Here is a 19,589-nt window from a genome sequence, read left to right on the forward strand (position 1 = left end):
TGGCAAAAAATCTTACAATCTTATATTGCCTAAGCTCTGATAATGCAGACAGCAGTACTGCACATTATGATTCTCTTATGCAAACTGGAGTACCCCAGATGAAGTTCTAACTATCTGCAGATCCCCTCAGTGTCTCCCTTAAGTGTATTGTACACCTATTCCAAAAAGGCCTATGCTTTTAAACCCATAACTACTAACACACATAGGTGTTTGTGTGTGTGTGTGTGTGTGTGTATTTTCACACACTATAGTTTCCAAATGTAAATGTTTTATTTTCTTTTCTTTGTTTGATATAGGATTTTAACTTTTCAAGCTGTAGGCTCTGTTTCTCAGTTCTACTTTTAAATACTCTAGGAACCACAAGTAAGCCACAGACTGAGAGCAAAGATCTCTAATGGGGTGATACGGCACTATAAGGTCAATAAGATAAGATGGAGTCTGATTATTCAAGACTATATGTAAGGAGCAGAATTTTAAATTTGATTTTAGATTTAACGGGGAGCCGGTGAAGAGAAACCCATATAGAATAAATATGCTCTTGGGTGCCGGTTTAGCTTTAGTGGGCTGAGCAGGTGACCATATGCCGTATGGCTAAGAGTGGCTGGCCTGGGTTCGAATAGGACCTTTGGCCCTTTGCTTCATGTCTTCCCAGCTCTCCCTCCGATTTCTTGTCAGTCTCTACTGTCCCTATCAAAAAAAGAAAAAAAAATACTAAAAAGGATAAATGTGTTCTCTCTTTCTAGAGATAAATGTGAAGTCATGCCGGCTTGTTGCCCGGATCAACAAGGTCCGTGTCAGGTGTTGAGGAACCAGGGCACCCTGATGAGAAGTGGGCTACTGGAACAAGAAGGCATTGGTAGGCAAGAGACGAAAATGGGGCGTTGTTGGAATGCTACTATGCAAGTAACCCCGGCGAAAGGCGCTACACGAATAGGATGGAATCTTCAATATACAACATCCACATTGAGCTACTAGTTGTTTCACAGTCGGAGTTTCAACATTCAGAAGAAGGGATTGTACTCACAGCTAGAGATTGACAAGGCACAACACACATGCTACAGCAAGGGTGAGCCAGGAAGACATCCGAGATTGGGTACAGGTCAGGCATCATAGCAGCTAAGATGAACAGGCACATGGGTCAATACATGACTGGGACACAGAAAGGGATTGGCAAGAATACCAGATGTGCAAAACACCAACGACTGGTAGACTAGGACCCTCAAGCTCCCACGCCTCTGGTAGAGGACCCGAGCTTGAAGCATATTAAGGGGGAGTTATCTAATTGTGTGTGTGTGTGTGTGTGTGTGTGTGTGTGTGTGTGTGTGTGTGTGTGTGTGTGTATTTCACAGTTCGGGTCAGTTCGATACTTTGGTTATATGGTTATATATTTTTTCAATACAAAAAAAAATGTTCATGCCTTTTTTCATTTGTAATTTATTAAAATTATAAATATTTCTTTTAACTCAAAATTACAGTTTTTAAATTAAATGTTGCTGAAACATCAAAATAATAAAATAAAAAAATTCTGATGGAGAGTTTATTACAGAGAAATGGCTCTTTCCAAAACAAAAGCTATACTATACGCTTCTTCTGGGGTATTCTCAGAAGCATATTAAACATATCAGGTCCCCATAAGGAGAATCATGTGCTAACGGCTGTCTAAATGACTCGGGTAAAGTTTGTAGCATGCGTGCTTGTTTTTGTCTGCTTCCACTTGTCTTTGCACTAGGATGCTGTCGGAGTAAATGTGCAGTCATATTCGTTGTGTTCCCACTAGTGCTGTCAGCGTTAATCTCGTTGAAACGGCGTTAATGCCACAATACGGCAAATCTCCGTTAATGAGCTACCGCGGATCGCCCCGTGCATGGGGCTGGACGGCCAACATGTTAACGAGCAAACTGCGCTAACACACTAGTTCCCACCCATGTAATTGAGCATTGCATGGCACATCCAACATACTGTTTTACTTTAGTCCATGACGCGCTTACCTTCAGGGTCATACGTCACATGAAAACCAAAATAGTTCCAAACGCCAGATCTGAATGAGGGTGGGGGAGGTTCAATTTGCCATGTTGCAAGGAGAGCTTAACTTCTGTCTCGCTAGCTTGCCCTGCGCTCAGTGAATCTGCATTCGACTACTCCGCCTAGGCTGCACTGTCGAGCGCAGAGCCACTGAGCGCTCAACACAGACAGCATCGTCAGAAGGAATGTTGATAAAATAAATTAAAAATTTTGTATTGTTTGATACATATGCGTACCGAACTGAAAGCACTGTATCGAACGGTTCAATATCGATACGAGTATCGTTGCACCCCTAATATATATGTATATATGTATATGTGTATATATATATATGTATATGTGTATATTTATATATATATGTATATATATATATATGTATATGTATATATATATATATATGTATATGTATGTATATGTATATGTGTGTATATGTATATGTGTATATATATATATATATATATATATATATATATATATATATATATATGTATGTGTATATATGTGTATATATATGTATATGTATATGTATATATATGTATGTGTATATATGTATATGTGTATATGTATATATATGTATATGTGTATATATATATGTATATGTGTATATATGTATGTATATGTGTATATATATATACAACCACGATTACCGACACTAACAAGCTGATCTACAATACGGCAGCAGTGATCAGTGAGATGCTTGGCTACAAGTTGAACAGCGACAAGGGGCAGTACCCTCCATGGAGAAGGAGGCTAGAGGACAAGATCAAAGTAGCACGGAGGGAGGTTAGCCAACTAACAGAGTTGCAGAAAGGTGCGACAAATAAGGTGCCTAAGAAATACAGCAAGCTGTCCATACCTGAGGCCTTGGAAACTGCCAAGCAAAGACTCACAGCCTTGGCCAGCCGCTTGAGGAGGTACACCAGAGAGATAGAAGGCAGGAGAATAAACCAGCTGTTCTCCACAGAACCAGCAAAGGTGTACTCTCAGTGGCAAGGGAACAATAAGAGAACAGCACCACCAAGGCTGGAGACGGAGCAATACTGGAAGAGCATATGGGAGAAGGACGCAACCCATAACGGCAATGCTCAGTGGCTAGTGGATCTGAGGGCAGACCACAGCGACCTCCCTGAACAGGGTCCAGTAACCATCACAGTGGCAGATATCCAAGAAAGGGTCTCCAGTATGAAGAGTTGGACAGCACCAGGGCCCGACATGGTTCACGCCTACTGGCTGAAGAAGCTGACTGCACTCCACGAGCATCTGGCAGCACAAATGAACCAGCTGCTAGTTAACGAGAGACACCCGGAATGGCTAACCGAAGGTCGGACGGTCCTGATCCCCAAGGACCCCAAGAAGGGACCGGTCCCCTCCAACTACCGACCAATAACCTGCCTCAGTACTACATGGAAGCTCCTGTCAGGCATCATATCGGCTAAGATGAACAGGCACATGGGTCAATACATGAGCGGGACACAGAAAGGAATTGGCAAGAATACCAGAGGCTCAAAACACCAGCTACTGGTAGACAGAACAGTCAGCCGAGACTGCAAGACCAGACTGACCAACCTGTGCACTGCCTGGATTGATTACAAGAAGGCCTATGACTCAATGCCCCACAGCTGGATACTGGAATGCCTAGAATTGTACAAGATCAATGGGACCCTAAGAGCCTTCATCAGGAACTCAATGGGGATGTGGCGTACAACACTAGAGGCCAACTCCAAGCCCATAGCACAAGTCACCATCAAGTGCAGGATCTACCAAGGAGATGCTCTGTCCCCACTGCTGTTCTGCATAGGCCTGAACCCCCTCAGTGAGATCATTAACAAGACTGGCTACGGATACCGACTACGGAACGGAGCAGTTGTCAGCCACCTCCTGTACATGGATGACATCAAGCTGTATGCCAAGAGTGAACGAGACATCGATTCACTGATCCACACTACCAGGCTATACAGCAATGACATTGGAATGTCGTTCGGACTGGAGAAGTGTAGTCGGATGGTAACAAAGAGAGGGAAGGTAGTCAGAACTGAGGGCATTGAACTACCAGAAGGCAACATTGCAGACATAGAGGACAGTTACAAGTACCTGGGGATCCCGCAGGCAAATGGGAACCATGAAGAGGCCGCTAGAAAAGCTGCAACCACCAAGTACCTGCAGAGGGTCAGGCAAGTCCTGAGGAGTCAGCTGAATGGTAAGAACAAGATCCGGGCCATCAACACGTACGCCCTGCCCGTGATCAGGTACCCTGCTGGGGTAATAGGCTGGCCAAAGGAGGAGATAGAAGCCACTGACATAAAGACAAGAAAGCTCCTTACCATGCATGGAGGATTTCACCCCAAGTCCAGCACCCTGAGGCTGTACGCTAAGCGGAAGGAAGGGGGCCGGGGACTGGTGAGTGTCAGCACCACAGTCCAGGATGAGACAACGAACATCCAAGAATACATTGGGAAGATGGCCCCAACTGACCGAGTGCTCAGTGAATACCTCAGGCAGCAGAAACCCAAGAAAGAGGAGGGAGACGAGGAACCATCATGGAAGGACAGGCCCCTGCACGGTATGTACCACAGGCAGATAGAGGAGGTGGCTGATATCCAGAAATCCTACCAGTGGCTGGACAAAGCTGGACTGAAAGACAGCACAGAGGCACTAATCATGGAAGCACAAGAACAAGCTCTGAGCACAAGATCCATAGAGGCTGGGGTCTATCACACCAGGCAAGACCCCAGGTGCAGGCTGTGTAAAGATGCCCCAGAGACAATCCAGCAAATAACAGCAGGGTGCAAGATGCTAGCAGGCAAGGCATACATGGAACGCCATAACCAAGTGACCGGCATAGTGTACAGGAACATCTGTGCCGGTCACTTGGTTATGGCGTTCCATGTATGTGTATGTGTATGTATGTATGTATATATGTATATATACGTATATATATGTATATACATATACTGTATATATGTATATACATATATATATGTACATATACAGTAACAAAAGTGTTGTTTTAAAATGTGCTAATGCAGCGGTCCCCAACCTTTTTTGCGCCATGGACCGGTTTATGCCCGACAATATTTTCATGGACCGGCCTTTAAGGTGTCGCGGATAAATACAACAAAATTAATCTAGTAACGGTACCGAAAAAAAGAAAATTTATTCATAAAACACGTGAAAAGATCAAGGAAAACCGAGTAAACGATAAAAACGATAACAAAATAACGCTGAAAACCGATAAAAACCCTGAAAACTATACATTTCACACCTGAGCCTCAACTCTCGCGGCCTGGTACCAAACGACTCAGGGACCGGTACCGATCCGAGACCCGGGGGTTGGGGACCGCTGTGCTAATGAATAAATTCGACTTGCCTTTAAATTCTGCACTGGTCCCGTTTCAAGTCAAAAGGCAATTACATTGAAGTAGCCTATTATTGAAAATCACATGTAAATTTGCCTTGTTAGGCTTAAAGATTTCAGTGGAATATGACACCCTTTTTTCTTTAACACCCATGTCATGAAATGTATTTAATTTTATGAGGCAATGTAATTCTTGTTTTCTTTCTGCGTACCTACCAACTTCCCTAATCCTTCTCCCTTGGCTGTTAAAGTGTTTACCTAACCTTTCAGGACATTACATCATCCCGCGAGAGCAGTGGCAACAAACAGCTCATTAACAGTCTCATTAAACAGAGATTTTCCAACCTAGGGAGTTAAGATTGTTGTGAAGTCAAGTTCATTCAGACTTTACTTTATTACAGTATTTCTGAGGTAAGCTGTGTGATTATATATGTATACAATCTGTATACTCAATCAAGCTATTGTTTGTAGAAACACATATCAGATTTATTATATTTGGATTCCATACACACCCCTTAATGTTTTATACCAAATTTATAATGAAAAATATGCTGGATAATACATTGCCATGTTTTTTTTCAATTTAAGTATCTCTGCAATTTATGCCACAGATAAAGATGGATGTATTTAACTGAAATGTGTCCCTCGTATCTGAGCTCGGTTAGCATTTGTCAAAACAAACATATTGTTTCTGAGATCAACACCTTACATCTACGTGTGCCATAAATGTGTGGTGAAAAGTTTATGCACTTCAGGATTCAATTAAATCTGAAGTTGATTCAGATCAAGTGTTAAATAACCAAGAAACACAACATAAAGCAACCCCAAGGTTTCAAGCTGTAACTACATGGAAAACCAGTGAAAAGTAACACTATTCTCCAGTACTTTGATGTTATACTGTAAGTGGCTGTATGCCATTTTTTTTTCAGAACCCAGCTATGAAGGGAGGTGTCATAAATCAGTGTAATCCTAGTGCTAATTCCTAGCCTAGACAAATGAGAGTTTCATCATGTAGGGGATCCTAGTGTAAAATCTTTGCTTAATAAAACGTATAGAATGACGTCAGAATGGTTTGAAGTTCAGGTCCAGCGCTGCTCGTCAACATGGTGCTGGTGGAAAGTTTGCTACTGCTGCTTCTAGCATCCACATGCATTAATACTCTGATGGATATACAGTGGTATGCAAAAGTTTGAGCACCTCTGATAATTTTCATGATTTTTCTTCATAAATCATTGGTTGTTTGGATCAGCAATTTCATTTAAATATATCATATAGTAGACAAACACAATAATATTTTAGAAGTGAAATGAAGTTTCTAGGATTTACAGAAAATGTGCAATAGTTACTTAAACTAAATTTGGGCGCCCTTATCATTTTATTGATTTAAATAGCTTTAGCACTAATTATTGGAACACAAAATTTGTTTGGTAAGCTCACTAACCCTTGACCTACATACACAGGTCAATCCAATAATGAGAAAGGGTATTTAAGGTGGCCAGTTGCAAGTTTTTCTCCTCTTTGCATCTTCTCTGAAGAGTGGCAACATGGGAGCCTCAAAACAACTCTCAAATGACCTGAAAACAAAGATTGTTCCATCATAGGGGAAGGATACCAAAAGCTATCTCAGAGATTTCAGCTGTCAGTTTCCACTGTGAGGAATGTAGTGAGGAAATGGAAGACCACAGGCACAGTTCTGTTTAAGGCCCAAAGTGGCAGGCCAGGGAAAATCTCAGACAAGCAAAGGCAAAGGATGGTGAGAACAGTCAGAGTCAACCCACATACCAGCTCCAAAGACCTACAACATCATTTTGCTGCAGATGGTGTCACTTTGCATTGTTCAAATATTCAGCGCACTTTGCACAAGGAGATGCTGTATGGGTGAGTGATGCAGAAGAAGCCCTTTCTGCGCACATGCCACAAACAGTGTCTCTTGAGATATGCTAAAGCACATTTGGACAAGCCAGCTTCATTTTGGAATAAGGTGCCGTGGACTGATGAAACAAAAATTGAGTTATTTGGACATAACAAGAGGCAGTATGCATGGCAGAAACAGAACACAGCATCCCAAGAAAAACACCTGCTACCCACAGTAAAATTTGGTGGGGGTTCTATCATGCTATGGGGCTGTGTGGCCAGTGCAGGTACTGGGAATCTTGTTAAAGTTGAGGGTCGCATGGATTCCAGTAAATATCAGCAGATTCTTGAGAACAATGTTCAAGAATCAGTCACAAAGTTGAAGTTGCGCCAGGGCTGGATATTTCAACAAGACAATGGCCCTAAACACTGCTCAAAATCTACTAAGGCATTCATGCAGAGAAACAAGTACAACGTTCTGGAGTGGCCATCTCAGTCCCCAGACCTGAATATTATTGAAAATCTATGGTGTCACTTAAAGCAGGCCATCCATGCTCGGAAACCACCAAACCTGACTGAACTGGAGATGTTTTGTAAGGAAGAGTGGTCCAAAATACCTTCAACCAGAATCCAAAGTCTCATTGGAAGCTATAGGAAACATTTAGAGGCTGTTATTTCTGCAAAAGGAGGATCTACTAAATATTGATGTAATTTTTCTGTTGGGGTGCCCAAATTTATGCACCTGCCTAATTTCATTTAGGTAACCATTGCACACTTTCTGTAAATCCTATAAACTTCATTTGACTTCTCAAATATCATTGTGTTCGAAATTGCTGATCCAAACAACCAATGATTTATGAAGAAAAATCGTGAAAATTTTCAGGGGTGCCCAAACTTCTGCATACCACTGTATCAGAGAGCAACTTGGGGTTAGTGCCTCAAGGACATTTGGCATGCAGACTGTAGCAGATGGGGATCAAAACACCAACCTTCCAATTATTAGCAGACCTGCTCTACCTCCTGAGCCAAAGCCACCCATTTGAAATTGTTGTACCAAAAGTATATGAATATTGTTGAAGAGCACAAAGAAGTCTTATATGGAACTGTGAGTTTGCAGCTGGAAATCAAAGGGATAATGTTGAAATGTGAATGTGTATGCCTCACATGCCAGAAGACAAAGAGGAATTCTGGTGTTAAGTCGATGCAGTGGTAGAGTTATCTAGGTGTGCCTTAAAATGCACTCCTAGATAGATTGATAAACCCTGGGATAAATAGGATAAGTAGTTTTGTGTTACTTGTGTTGAAGTTGTTGTTTGTGTAGCTACTAAGGCTGGTAGGTCTAAATATCCCACCTGAAAGTTCTTTCACGTACAAGGACGAGGGGAGCAAGTAAATCAGTTCTCAGGGTGCAGAGACTGAGCAGGTCTTAAATACACCATTTATTCCCAAGAATGAAGAAATTCAGAATTACAAACACAATTTTAAAAGGACCTTTATGCAATAAAAACATTTTCAGTATGCTAAAATCCCTGCCGACAGGAATAAATATACACTATGCAAAAAAAAAAAAAAAAAATACCACTGTCTGGCCACGCTCGGGCAAATGTTTCTTATCTTTAAAACCAGGATAGAAATTCCTCTTCTGAGGGACAGACCACGCCAGCCAGAAAACCAAGGAGGAACCTCCTGTCTCAGCCCTGTTTCTTCCTAATGGGCGCGTCGCCACACAGCCCAGCTGCACTCCACACTTGGGCTCTCGATTACTGCAAACACGGCTGCCTCAGGGCACGCCCACACTTCAACAATTGCCTGCTATTGTCCGCCCAGTCAACAGTGGATTAAAATAATATCATGCAACAACACTAAAACATGCAACATAAATATCAGGGTAAAACCATGCAAATAAAATCAGTACTGTATGCACGAATATATTACAATCAAAACAACAAAAACCCTAAAACGAACACAAATTTCCACTGTGTGACATCTGCACTGTGTTCAATGCCCTGAACACAAACAAAAAGTAGGCTTTATTATAAAGCCACTCCTCCACTATTTACCTACCATATTTTTTGGACCATAAGGCGCACTGGATTATAAGGCGCACTGTTGATGAATGGGTCTGTTTATAAGGCGCATTCAGTGAAACAAAGCAGTCAGATAAGTCAAACTTATCCGCTGAATTCAAAGGCAATGTATGATGTAGTTACCTGTCAATATCTACAGGGGAGATTAAAATATTAATGAAAGTAAAGGGAGAGTTTGGCAAAACAGCTGAGTTACATGTAATAAATTGAGATATTTCCATAGATCTCAAAGTGTTGCTGAGCCTGTACCTGTTCAACTTGCCTGTTTTATGGACCATTGGTTTATATACAATGTGCATGTGCCAGAAACAAGCTGCTGCCCTTAGAACCTACAGCTCCAGTCACTTTTAATGGGGTACGACACGCTGTCAGGGGCAGAAATGACACTTTGTTATGAGACTGAAGTAAGTGCAGCTTTCAGTGGCAATATCTGACAGTGGCCACAAGGCAGCAATAATAAAAATGTTTGATGCACATATTGATTCACAGGTGAGGAGCTTTATGACAGAGCAGTGTGAGATTAAAAGAGTAAGATCATTTTAATTTGAAACCTTTTAATTTATGGCAAGGCATGAAGTGTTTGCCTTGCTTGTCCTGATGTAACTGCCACTTGTATATATGAATAGCTGATTGGGAATTAGAAAAAGAAGGGAGCCAAGACATGTGAAAACAGTCAGGACAATCAGGGGGAGAGGACATGAAAGAAAAAAAAAACCTTTAATGTAAAACAGGGAGTAATCAAAATAGACTAATAGACTAATATGAATGCTAACACTTAGGATTTAAAGATAAGGAAATGCAAATGGACCGAGGTGTAAACACCAGTGTTGGGACTAACGCGTTATTAAGTAACGCGTTACAGTAACTACGTTATTATTGTGGTAACGAGCACGGTGGCTAGTTATTATGCCAAAACCAGGAACGCGTTACTCGTTACTGGGATTTAGATAGGTTCGTTATTCGTTACTTTGTGTGGTGGCTATCGCGGAGCTTCCACAGATTCAATAACATTAGCAAGTGGTGGAAGCCAGCAGGTGGATGAAGGAAAAGGGAGGCAAGAGAAGAGACCCGAAGCGGCCGCTGGTCCGCGAGTGTCAGGTGAACTGAACTTCAGGTAAGAAGTTATGACCTGGGCCCTGTTTCAGGAAGCCGGTTTGGAAAACTCAGAGTGAAAAACGACACTCACGGTTGAGTAACCCCGAACTGTCCAACTCGGAATATTCCGTTTCAGAAAGGCTGATAACAATTAGTTCAGTCAACGCGGAGTTGCTTTAACCCCAAGTGAAGCGCGCGGACGAGGATACATAAAGCCCTGATAAGCGGAGCACAGATTAAGCGAGTCACCATGGAGACGGAGGGAAAGAAGGCGCGGTCAATGTATTTCACAGCGCTTGAGGCCGAAATTCTGATGGCAGCATATGCCGATAACATGCAAATTCCGCGGAAAAAAGTAACACAGCCACAGCTGCAAAAGAAAGGGAGCATGCATGGCAAAACATAGCCGACAGAGTCAATGCATGAGTGTTAATATAAACATTGATCTAGGGATTTCCACCCATTTAACACGTTATTTTATCATATGTTATTTTATTTGTTATTTTATACATTTTATTTTGTGATGTGATGTGAGTGCAGGTGCAACCCAACAGGCCCCAAACGTGCCTGGCAGCAAGTAAAAATGAAATATAAAAATATAGTCCAAACAGGTAAGGTGTAATTGTATTATGAGCCATAGTGCTTGGTCTGTTTGTCCCATGTAAATTAATTGCAGTTAGAGGCTACATTAATTTTCTTTCTGTAAGCACTTATTGAAATTATCTGAGCACATTACAAGTACATATTTGCTTACTCTGTATGCTCAAATGTGGCCCGTTATAGCCAACAGAAAAAAAGCGGAGGCCCGAAAAACAGGTGGGGGTCCTCCACCACCACCACTCACAGAGGCTGAGCAGTTGGCCCTCAGCCAAAACAGTGGGCGCCCTGTGGCTGAAGGCATCTCTGCGGGGACATCCTCTGAGTCAATAACCCCGCAAGACACAAGTGCCTACATAAGGGGTAAATTCAAAATAATACATGATGTGCATACATCCTTTCTTCACAGTCACCTTTGCAGTGCGACACATTCATTTGATAAACTCTTTACCATAATGAATTATTCTGTAGTGAAGTTATTTTCCGACTGATTTTGCCTTCCCTCAGCCTTGGTTGTCTTTGAGAGCATAATGACAATGAAGTGTAAGGTGCTTGGTATGTTTGTTAATTGCCATTTGGTCCCTTGTAAGTTATAAGTGACCTGTATAAACCTCATATTCTATCAGTTGATGGTGGTGGTGTACTGCATCTGGTGCAGCCTCCTGTTGAGCCAGACCAACATGCAGTTGTGAGTAATACTCCACAGATTATATGAGTTTACAGTAGAACAGCAATGTTGTCTATTTCTTTACTACAGGAAAATAATGAAGAAACATTGACAGCTGTTACAGAGGAGGAAGCAACAGAGACACTTTATGAGGTTTACATCTTTTAATACATTGTGTACAGGAAATACAGGCGACCAATAAAGCCAGTTGAACAAAAAATCTGTTTATTCTTCTTTCAACATGTTGAGGTGATGGGTCAAAAGAAATGATTGTGACATATGGTGTCTCTGACTGCGCTTCCATCTTGTATGTCCGTGGGAGGGTCAGGATGTTCATGGTTTGGATCACTGCTGATGTTTGGTTCAGAAGGACAGTGTTCTCCTCTAATTGTGGCAATGTTGTGAAGAATCACACATGCCACAATAATGTCACATGCCCTTTCTGGGGTGACCCTGAGTCTTTGCAGGCACTGGAACCGGGCCTTAAGCATTCCGATAGTCATTTCAATTCTGGCTCTTGTCCTGCAATTAGCCAGATTATATCGCTGCTGTGGGCCCGGTTCAGGGTCAGGGTAAGGGGTAAGCAAATAGGGTAAACATGGATACCCCCTATCACCAAGCAAGTAGCCAGTGAACTCTCCTAAGACAGAAGGGTACACTTCAGTTCAAATGTCCCTGAAGCAATTGGTCTTTATATATTTTAAAGTATTCTCAACTCACCATGTCCAAATTTTGTGCTCAGTGTACATTCACGGAATATTTGTGAGTCATGGACAGAGCCTGGCCACTTGGCTTCCACATTTGTGATAATGTTGGCAGCATCACATATGATCTTCACAGTGCAGAGAACACAAATTAGCATCCATTACTATAATGAAATAATTTGTTAGTTTGAAATGCTACAGGGAACTATGTACCTGTACATTAATGCTGTGGAAAGACTTCCTGTTCACATAGTCTCCTTCATTTACTGAAGGAGCAATGATTGGAATGTGAGTGCCATCTGTACAGCCAATCACGCCTGGGAACCCTGAAAATAAATGTGCAATTTAAGTAGTAGTTCAAGTATCACCACATCATACATTAAGTTTTGGTCATCCTGATACCTGCAATTTTGTGGCATCCCTCTTTGATAAATCTTGTGGGTCTGTGACCGGGGAACACCACAGACGAGTACAGGAGACGTTTCAGTGCAACTGTAACATTCCTGACTGCCCGACAGACGGTAGCCTTGGAAACGTGCTCAGCGTCACCAATATTATACAGAAAGCTCCCGTTTGCAAGAAACCGAAGTGCAATACAAATAATATGCAATGAACTGAGAGCATGTCCGCAATGTGTCACATGCGTAATATATGGCCTGAGGATGTTATCCAAATAACTTATAGATTGTGCTGAGAAACGGTAACGTTCGCACAGAAAATCATCAGGAAATGATAAAATGTCCAAACGCGCTCTGATCACTCTCTCCCGGCGGAGAGCTCTGCGGAGAATTTGGGCTTCACGATCTACTGGCTCTTCAAGGAAGTGGCACGCCATGTCCGACACTTCCTACTGTCAGGTTTCCGACAAAGGGGCGGAGACAGTCAGGGTTAGTTGTAGTAAACCTGCTAGGGGGCAGGTTAGCTTCACGGAGTGTGTCGTCATAGTGACTCACTCAGGCTGCAGCTGAACTCGCTTTGTGAAACCGAAAACCCAGAGTTTTCGTTAACTCAGGGTATACTTACTCAGTTTTTCCACTAAACCGGCTTCCTGAAACAGGGCCCTGCAGTCCATCTGGGTCAGATATAAACCAAGTTTAGGTGGAGTTTATTTTCGTTATGCTGACTTTTTCGTACTGCGTGCTAGCTAGCATGACGGGGTTTCTATACAGCTGGGTGGGTGCTATGTTACTGATGTTGAACTTTATTTTGTTCATAAGGTTAAATATTAGAGTTGCCAACCGTCCCATAATCGTCTCGTATTCAGAGAAAATATTACGCGTTTCGTATTGAGGTGAAAAGGAACAGTTTGTCCCGGACTTCAGCTACAATGAAAAAGACACAAAGCTGAAGTTATTCTGTGTTTACGCTGCACAGCTGCCTCTTCTTCTCTCATTCTCTCCCCCTCCCTCTCCTGTTGCTACTTCAATCATGAAACTGATCAATGATCAGCTGATCGGCTTTTCTCTCTTGTTTATTTATCACCCACTTTGCGCCAGAAAGAGGAAACCAGCGGATGTCGCGCTAAACAACAGCAGCACGTTTAAGCTTGATCAGCTGTTGTTAGAATTTATTTAATATTAATTTCTAGTATCAGCTGATGTTTGCTGGAGCCACAGCTGTAAAGCTGCTGGTCATGATACGGTTTGGATATGTGGTGAGGGGGAAACATGAAGATGAAACCAGGAGATGTCCTTACTGAATCATCAGAGCTGTGATGGAGAAACAGGTTTACCTTTTAGGTGACATGAATGAGTTGAAGGGAAGTTATGAACTGTTTCTGAGAGATAAATAACACCAGGATCCTTTTCTAAGTAGCTGACAGCTGGTAACTGTGCAGGGGCGGGTCTAGCAAAGTGTTGCCAGGGGGCAGGTAGGGCATTAACAGGGAAAGGGGGGCACAAGGAAATACTTTCTTATTCTCATTTAAAATGTCTAGCTTTTAATAAATAATTATCTGAATCTTACAACAAATGATTGATAGACTGATACATATATACCATCAGAACAGTGAACATCACTGTCACAACAGTGTTTATTTTCATTCAAAGGCTTTATGATTTTTCCTATAATGGTGGGCCGGTCTCTAATCAAATTCTCCGGGCCAATTTTCTGTCCCAGTCCAGCCCTGTATGCAGCTCATCTGCAGTCTGGTGTTACCTACATCTTCCTATTCGGAAGGCAGAATTTCCGAGTTCTGAGTACAATCGAAAGCACCACGACTGCAGTTTTTGTGTTGGATGTAAAAAGCAGGCTAGGATAGAATCAGACGTGGGATTTCTCTCGTGGAAGTGTGCACATTATTTTTTCCTTTCTATTGGTAGGTGGCACAGTGCACTTGTGGCAAGTAAGCAAGCTAGAAGACTGGCAATCTTGCTGGATATCCAGTTACGAAAGCAACACATTAACAAGAGGATTCTGAGTAAAACCAAAGTTACTTTCCCTAGTAACTAGTTACTCTGAAAGTAACGAGTAACTTGAAGTAACTGAGTTACTTTTGATAGAAGTAACTAGTAATGTAACTAAGTTACTAATTTAAAGTAACTTACCCAACACTGGTAAACACAAAACAAGAGTGAAGGATCCGCAAACAGACACACAGGGATGTTGACTGCAACTCTAATGCCAATCAAAAACTATTCACTAAAATAGCCAAAAACAGAAACCAGATTCAGCAATGCTACAATGCAATCAAATCAGTCAAACCATAGAACAATGAAAAAAATTAAAACAGGAATCCAAAATTTCAAACATTAGAACAGAAAAACTAAACAGAAAACTAAAACTTGAATATATTAATTAAGATATTAAAACAGGATAGAAGGAGCACTTTGAACCTTCACAGGTGATATTAAGATATACTGATAAACTGAATTTTACTGAAATATCAGAGAACAAAGGCTACCTAAGAAGATAGAGCACAGAGAATTATAGAAGATTAACAGAGGGTTATCTAATGGAATTTTTGAACTCAGCTGTTGAGAAAAACACCACCTTTGTGCAATCTGCATATTTTATAATAAGTGGTTTCATTGGCATACCTAATATTAGATATTATTTCGTCTTTCTATGTTTTATTTACATTTTTTCAGTGGTGGGGAACACTTTAGTGATGATTGTAATAATTTTGGATCGTATGTTGAGAAGTCCTAAATATATCGCAGTTTTTAATCTTGCATTTACACAGACCTGTTAAGTAGCTCTGCTTTGGTGCTTAAGGTTGTTGACATTTCTCTGTTTAACCATTATTATATTTCCTACAATGACTGCTTGACTTTCATGTTTTTCTGCTTTACTTTCATTTCAATGCAAGGTTTTAATCTGGTTGTATTGTCCTTTGACAGAGTCATGGCTATCATGTACCCGCTGCACTATCAAATGAGAGTGAGCCACAGGCTCATTTTATCTTTGATCACTTTTTTCTGGCTTTTTGCCACAATTCTTGTACTCATTGCAGCTGGCCTTCTCACAAGACTTTCTTTTTGTAAGTCTGTTGTTATTCAGAGCTACTATTGTGATCATGGTCCTATGTATCGTCTTGGCTGCAATGATGTTACCCCCAATCGTGCAATTGCTGGTTTGGCACTAGTTATAATTCTTGGGTTTCCACTGGCATTTATCGTGGGAAGTTACTGCTGTATCGGTTATTCTTTGTCAAAAATTTCTACATTTAGGGAAAGAGTGAAAGCTTTTAAAGCCTGCACAGGTCACCTTTCATTAGTGGCAATTTATTTCCTTCCTATTATATTTGTGTATGTTTTTTGGCGTGTAATACATCCAAATGCAAGGATCATAAACCTTTCTATGACCAGTGTCATGCCTCCCATGTTAAACCCAATAATCTATGTTCTTCAGACACAGGAGATCAAAGAATCATTGAGAAGATTGTTGAAAGCTAGAGCGCAGGCTAAATTGGAAGTGTTTAGACTTAAACCTTTGTAGTTCCCGATTTCTATTCTTTCATTCTATTTTTTTTTCTTTTTAAGTTGAATATGTAGGCGAAGTATTTCATACACAGTATTGCAGTCTTTTATGCATCAAGATTTCATTTGGAACAATAAACAATATAACTACTTTATTCACCGAAAAGCAAAATGATCTAAAACGTTAGTGTGAGAATAAAAATTGACAAAAGACAACAACAGCCAAAAACTGTAATAATGGACATTTATTCTTGCAAGGAAGCAAAAGCACCAAATACAAGGTTTCATATTAGATTTTGTCAATTCCACCCTCCTTTGCCTTAAAACTCTCACAAAATAAAAATTTCTTTCTACGGGCTTCTCACAGGTACAGTTATGAGTGTGTGTACTGTAGTGAGTAGATATTGAGTAGATAATTGAGTAGTATAATGAGATCACGAGTAGACATTTTTTTGCAACTTGGGTGTACTTCCAGGCACCGAATGTACTGAGTTTATCCTTGACTATAATGTAGCTCACGCTAGTTAGAACATTGTATAACATTTGTTTTTACCCATCAGTTAAGCACAAAAATCTAAAATGTAACTAAATAAATAAATAAATAAATAAATAAAATAAAAAATTTGGGACTGTATAAAACTGATGATATAAAATGGGAAACTTCCCCTGAGTGTAAATACAAATGAAAATCCAAAAAGTTTAATGTTCTTTGGCTATATTTTTGTGGGTGTTCTATATCATATAAATGCTTCAAATTCAGTTTTCAAAGTCATAGCATTCAATTCCCTATATTTATTTATTTATTTTTTAAATAAAACCTTCAAACACTCACACACACCCTCATACATCATACTTCTGACATTCAAGAAGTATGAAGTTTAATGTTGGTATCGGCACGACACAATTCTTGCTGGCTGCCTCTCAAAATGTTTGTGAAATGATTTGTTTTCTTTCTGACTTTATGGATATTGGGTATTTGTTATGGAAACAAACATGATTAAGCAAGTAAGTCTGTGTGAGAGGATTTGAGAATTATTTTCATCATACTAAAATAACTATAAAAAACATACTTGAGGATATGTCATCTTATTTACTCCTTAAAATTGTACATTTTCAAACTGGCTTACGTGTGCATACGTGTGCATATATATATACTTGCAATTTTAAGAAAAAGGATGCTATGGCTTAATCGCATATTGTAAATATCAAATTAACAGTGAATAATATATACCGGTTTTGGAGCAAAATATGTAGCCATAAAGAAAGAATCTTTTTCAAGAGAGGCCTTGCCAAATTGAGCATTTAGCAAGATGATGCCAAATCACATTCTACCAGTATTGTAACAGCATCGCTACAGAGAACTACAAGTCCAGTTATTAAACGCTCCTTAACTAATTAAAACATTTGGTACAGTATAAAATGTAAGATATGACAAAAGAAGCCCTGAACTCAAATCCATTTTTGAAATTTCTGAAAAAAATAAATAAATAAATATATATATATATATATATATATATATATATATATATATATATATATATGGGAATTTCTGTTGTCTTCTTATTATTAGTAGTTATTGGTTTGAATAATCAGGTCACTGAACTGAATTTAATGTACATTTTACACACCATGCAAATATTGTGGGAAAAACAGGTTGCAGAATACACTCATGGGATCATGCCTGAAGATAAACATTGAGGGGATCTGCAAACAGTTAAAGCATGCAAGAGCTTCATCATCTGGTGTACTGCATGTGCATAACAAAACCCAGTCAGCCAGTGCTGCCACCTGTCTCATCAGCACTTGGGCAATATAAGCTTGGCAGAAATCTTACAATGGACTTTTTTAACTCTGCACTTGGGAAAAATATCACTTTTTTTCGTCCTGCATTTTTCATTATAAGTGGATTTATTGGCATTCCTAATATAAAATATTATTATGCCTTTCTGTTTTTTGTTTATATTATTTCTGTCCTGGCAAACACAGCTGTCATGGCCACAATATATTTGGATCACAATCTAAGAACACCGAAATATATTGCAGTTTTCAATCTTGCATTGGTTGATCTATTAGGTAACTCTGCCATGGTGCCAAAGGTTCTCGATATCTTTTTGTTTAATCACCCCCACATTTCCTATAATGACTGCTTGACATTTCTGTTTTTCTGCTATATATTCCTTTCATTGCAAGCTCTAAATCTGGTTGCACTGTCATATGACAGAGTTATGGCGATCGTTTACCCACTGCATTATCAACTGAAGGTGACTCACAAGCTCATGTTCTGTTTAATTGCCTCTTTCTGGGTATCGGCCATTACCTTTATACTAATTGCAATTGGCCTTCTTACAAGGCTTTCCTTCTGTGAATCAGTTGTTATTAAAAGCTATTTCTGTGACCATGGTCAGATGTACCGACTTGCATGCAATGATTATACACCCAGCTATGTAATTGCTAAGATTTTGCCAGCTCTTATTCTTTGGCTTCCTCTTACAATTGTTTTGTTGAGTTATTTGTGTATCTGCTATGCTTTAGCTAAAGTAGCCACAGTTCGAGAAAGAACGAAGGGCTTTAAAACCTGCACAGCTCATCTTTCATTAGTGGCAATCTATTTCCTTCCAATATTAATCACATTTACTCTAGGTGCAAACATAGAGCCAAATGCCAGAATCATAAACCTGTCTCTGACCTCAGTCTTTCCTCCAATGCTGAACCCTATCATATATGTTCTTCAGACACGAGAAATCAAAGAATCTCTGAGAAAGTTGTTAAGAATCATAAAACATTACAAAATTAGAAAGGTCAAATGAAAAAAGTGTAAACTTCCTTTTTTTCATTTTAGTCTTTTGAGTTAGTGTTTTTATTATTTAAGGAATGACTATGAAATTAAAAAAGGCTCATATGTTGCAGTACTTTGAAACAGAACAGAAGTGGTACATTCAATATTCACAGTGCAAATTGTGGTTGATTTTAAAACACATCACCTAGCAAAGAGGTAGATTTTTTTTTTTTTTGAGGATTTGGAAGGTATGTTTCTGTGCATCACATATCTCTGTCTTCAAAAATGTTGTATTTGTGTTTTGCCCTATAATAGAAGAAAATGACAATACATATGTTGCAAATAATCAGGGATACATCATATTTCCATTTTAAAAGGAGTGTTTTCAAATTCAGTTCCTGTGCATCAAGTTATGTTAATGTCTCCTGTCAGGGACAACTTGAACTCTTCTGAATTTAATGATGAGCAATTTTTTGTGTACTTGACATTATCTTTTTGAGCCTATATAGTTT

At 40.0% G+C, this 19,589-nt stretch overlaps 2 protein-coding genes across 2 annotated transcripts; one reads left to right on the forward strand and one right to left on the reverse strand.

Annotated features, from left to right (window-relative positions):
* Window positions 1-11,486: 11,486 nt before the first annotated feature.
* On the reverse strand, window positions 11,487-13,401 carry LOC308387309 (putative nuclease HARBI1). Its single transcript, XM_080867253.1, has 4 exons — window positions 12,784-13,401; window positions 12,595-12,707; window positions 12,398-12,509; window positions 11,487-12,317 (listed from the first exon to the last, which is right to left on the reverse strand). Exons 1-4 carry the CDS (start codon window positions 13,214-13,216, stop codon window positions 11,935-11,937), a joined length of 1,041 nt encoding a protein of 346 aa, XP_080723379.1. The 5' UTR covers window positions 13,217-13,401; the 3' UTR covers window positions 11,487-11,934.
* Window positions 13,402-14,449: 1,048 nt separating this feature from the next.
* LOC308387139 (olfactory receptor 5AP2-like) lies at window positions 14,450-19,108 on the forward strand (the record flags this gene model as incomplete). Its single annotated transcript, XM_080867036.1, has 5 exons — window positions 14,450-14,460; window positions 15,430-15,569; window positions 15,836-15,906; window positions 18,707-18,815; window positions 18,942-19,108. 5 exons carry the CDS (start codon window positions 14,450-14,452, stop codon window positions 19,106-19,108), a joined length of 498 nt encoding a protein of 165 aa, XP_080723162.1.
* Between the last annotated feature and the right edge of the window lie 481 nt (window positions 19,109-19,589).

The sequence above is a fragment of the Rhamphochromis sp. 'chilingali' genome (genome assembly GCF_963969265.1).
Source record: "Rhamphochromis sp. 'chilingali' genome assembly, chromosome: 19".
Lineage (NCBI taxonomy): Eukaryota > Metazoa > Chordata > Actinopteri > Cichliformes > Cichlidae > Rhamphochromis > Rhamphochromis sp. 'chilingali'.

What these genes read in the sequence shown, in the direction of transcription:
- LOC308387309 (XM_080867253.1), bottom strand. Translation starts at nt 13,216, where the DNA reads ATGGCGTGCCACTTCCTTGAAGAGCCAGTAGATCGTGAAGCCCAAATT. An exon ending in GGGATGCCACAAAATTGCAG is followed by an intron (nt 12,708 to 12,783) that starts GTATCAGGATGA and finishes ATTTATTTTCAG; the next exon opens with GGTTCCCAGGCGTGATTGGC. An exon ending in TCCACAGCATTAATGTACAG is followed by an intron (nt 12,510 to 12,594) that starts GTACATAGTTCC and finishes TGCACTGTGAAG; the next exon opens with ATCATATGTGATGCTGCCAA.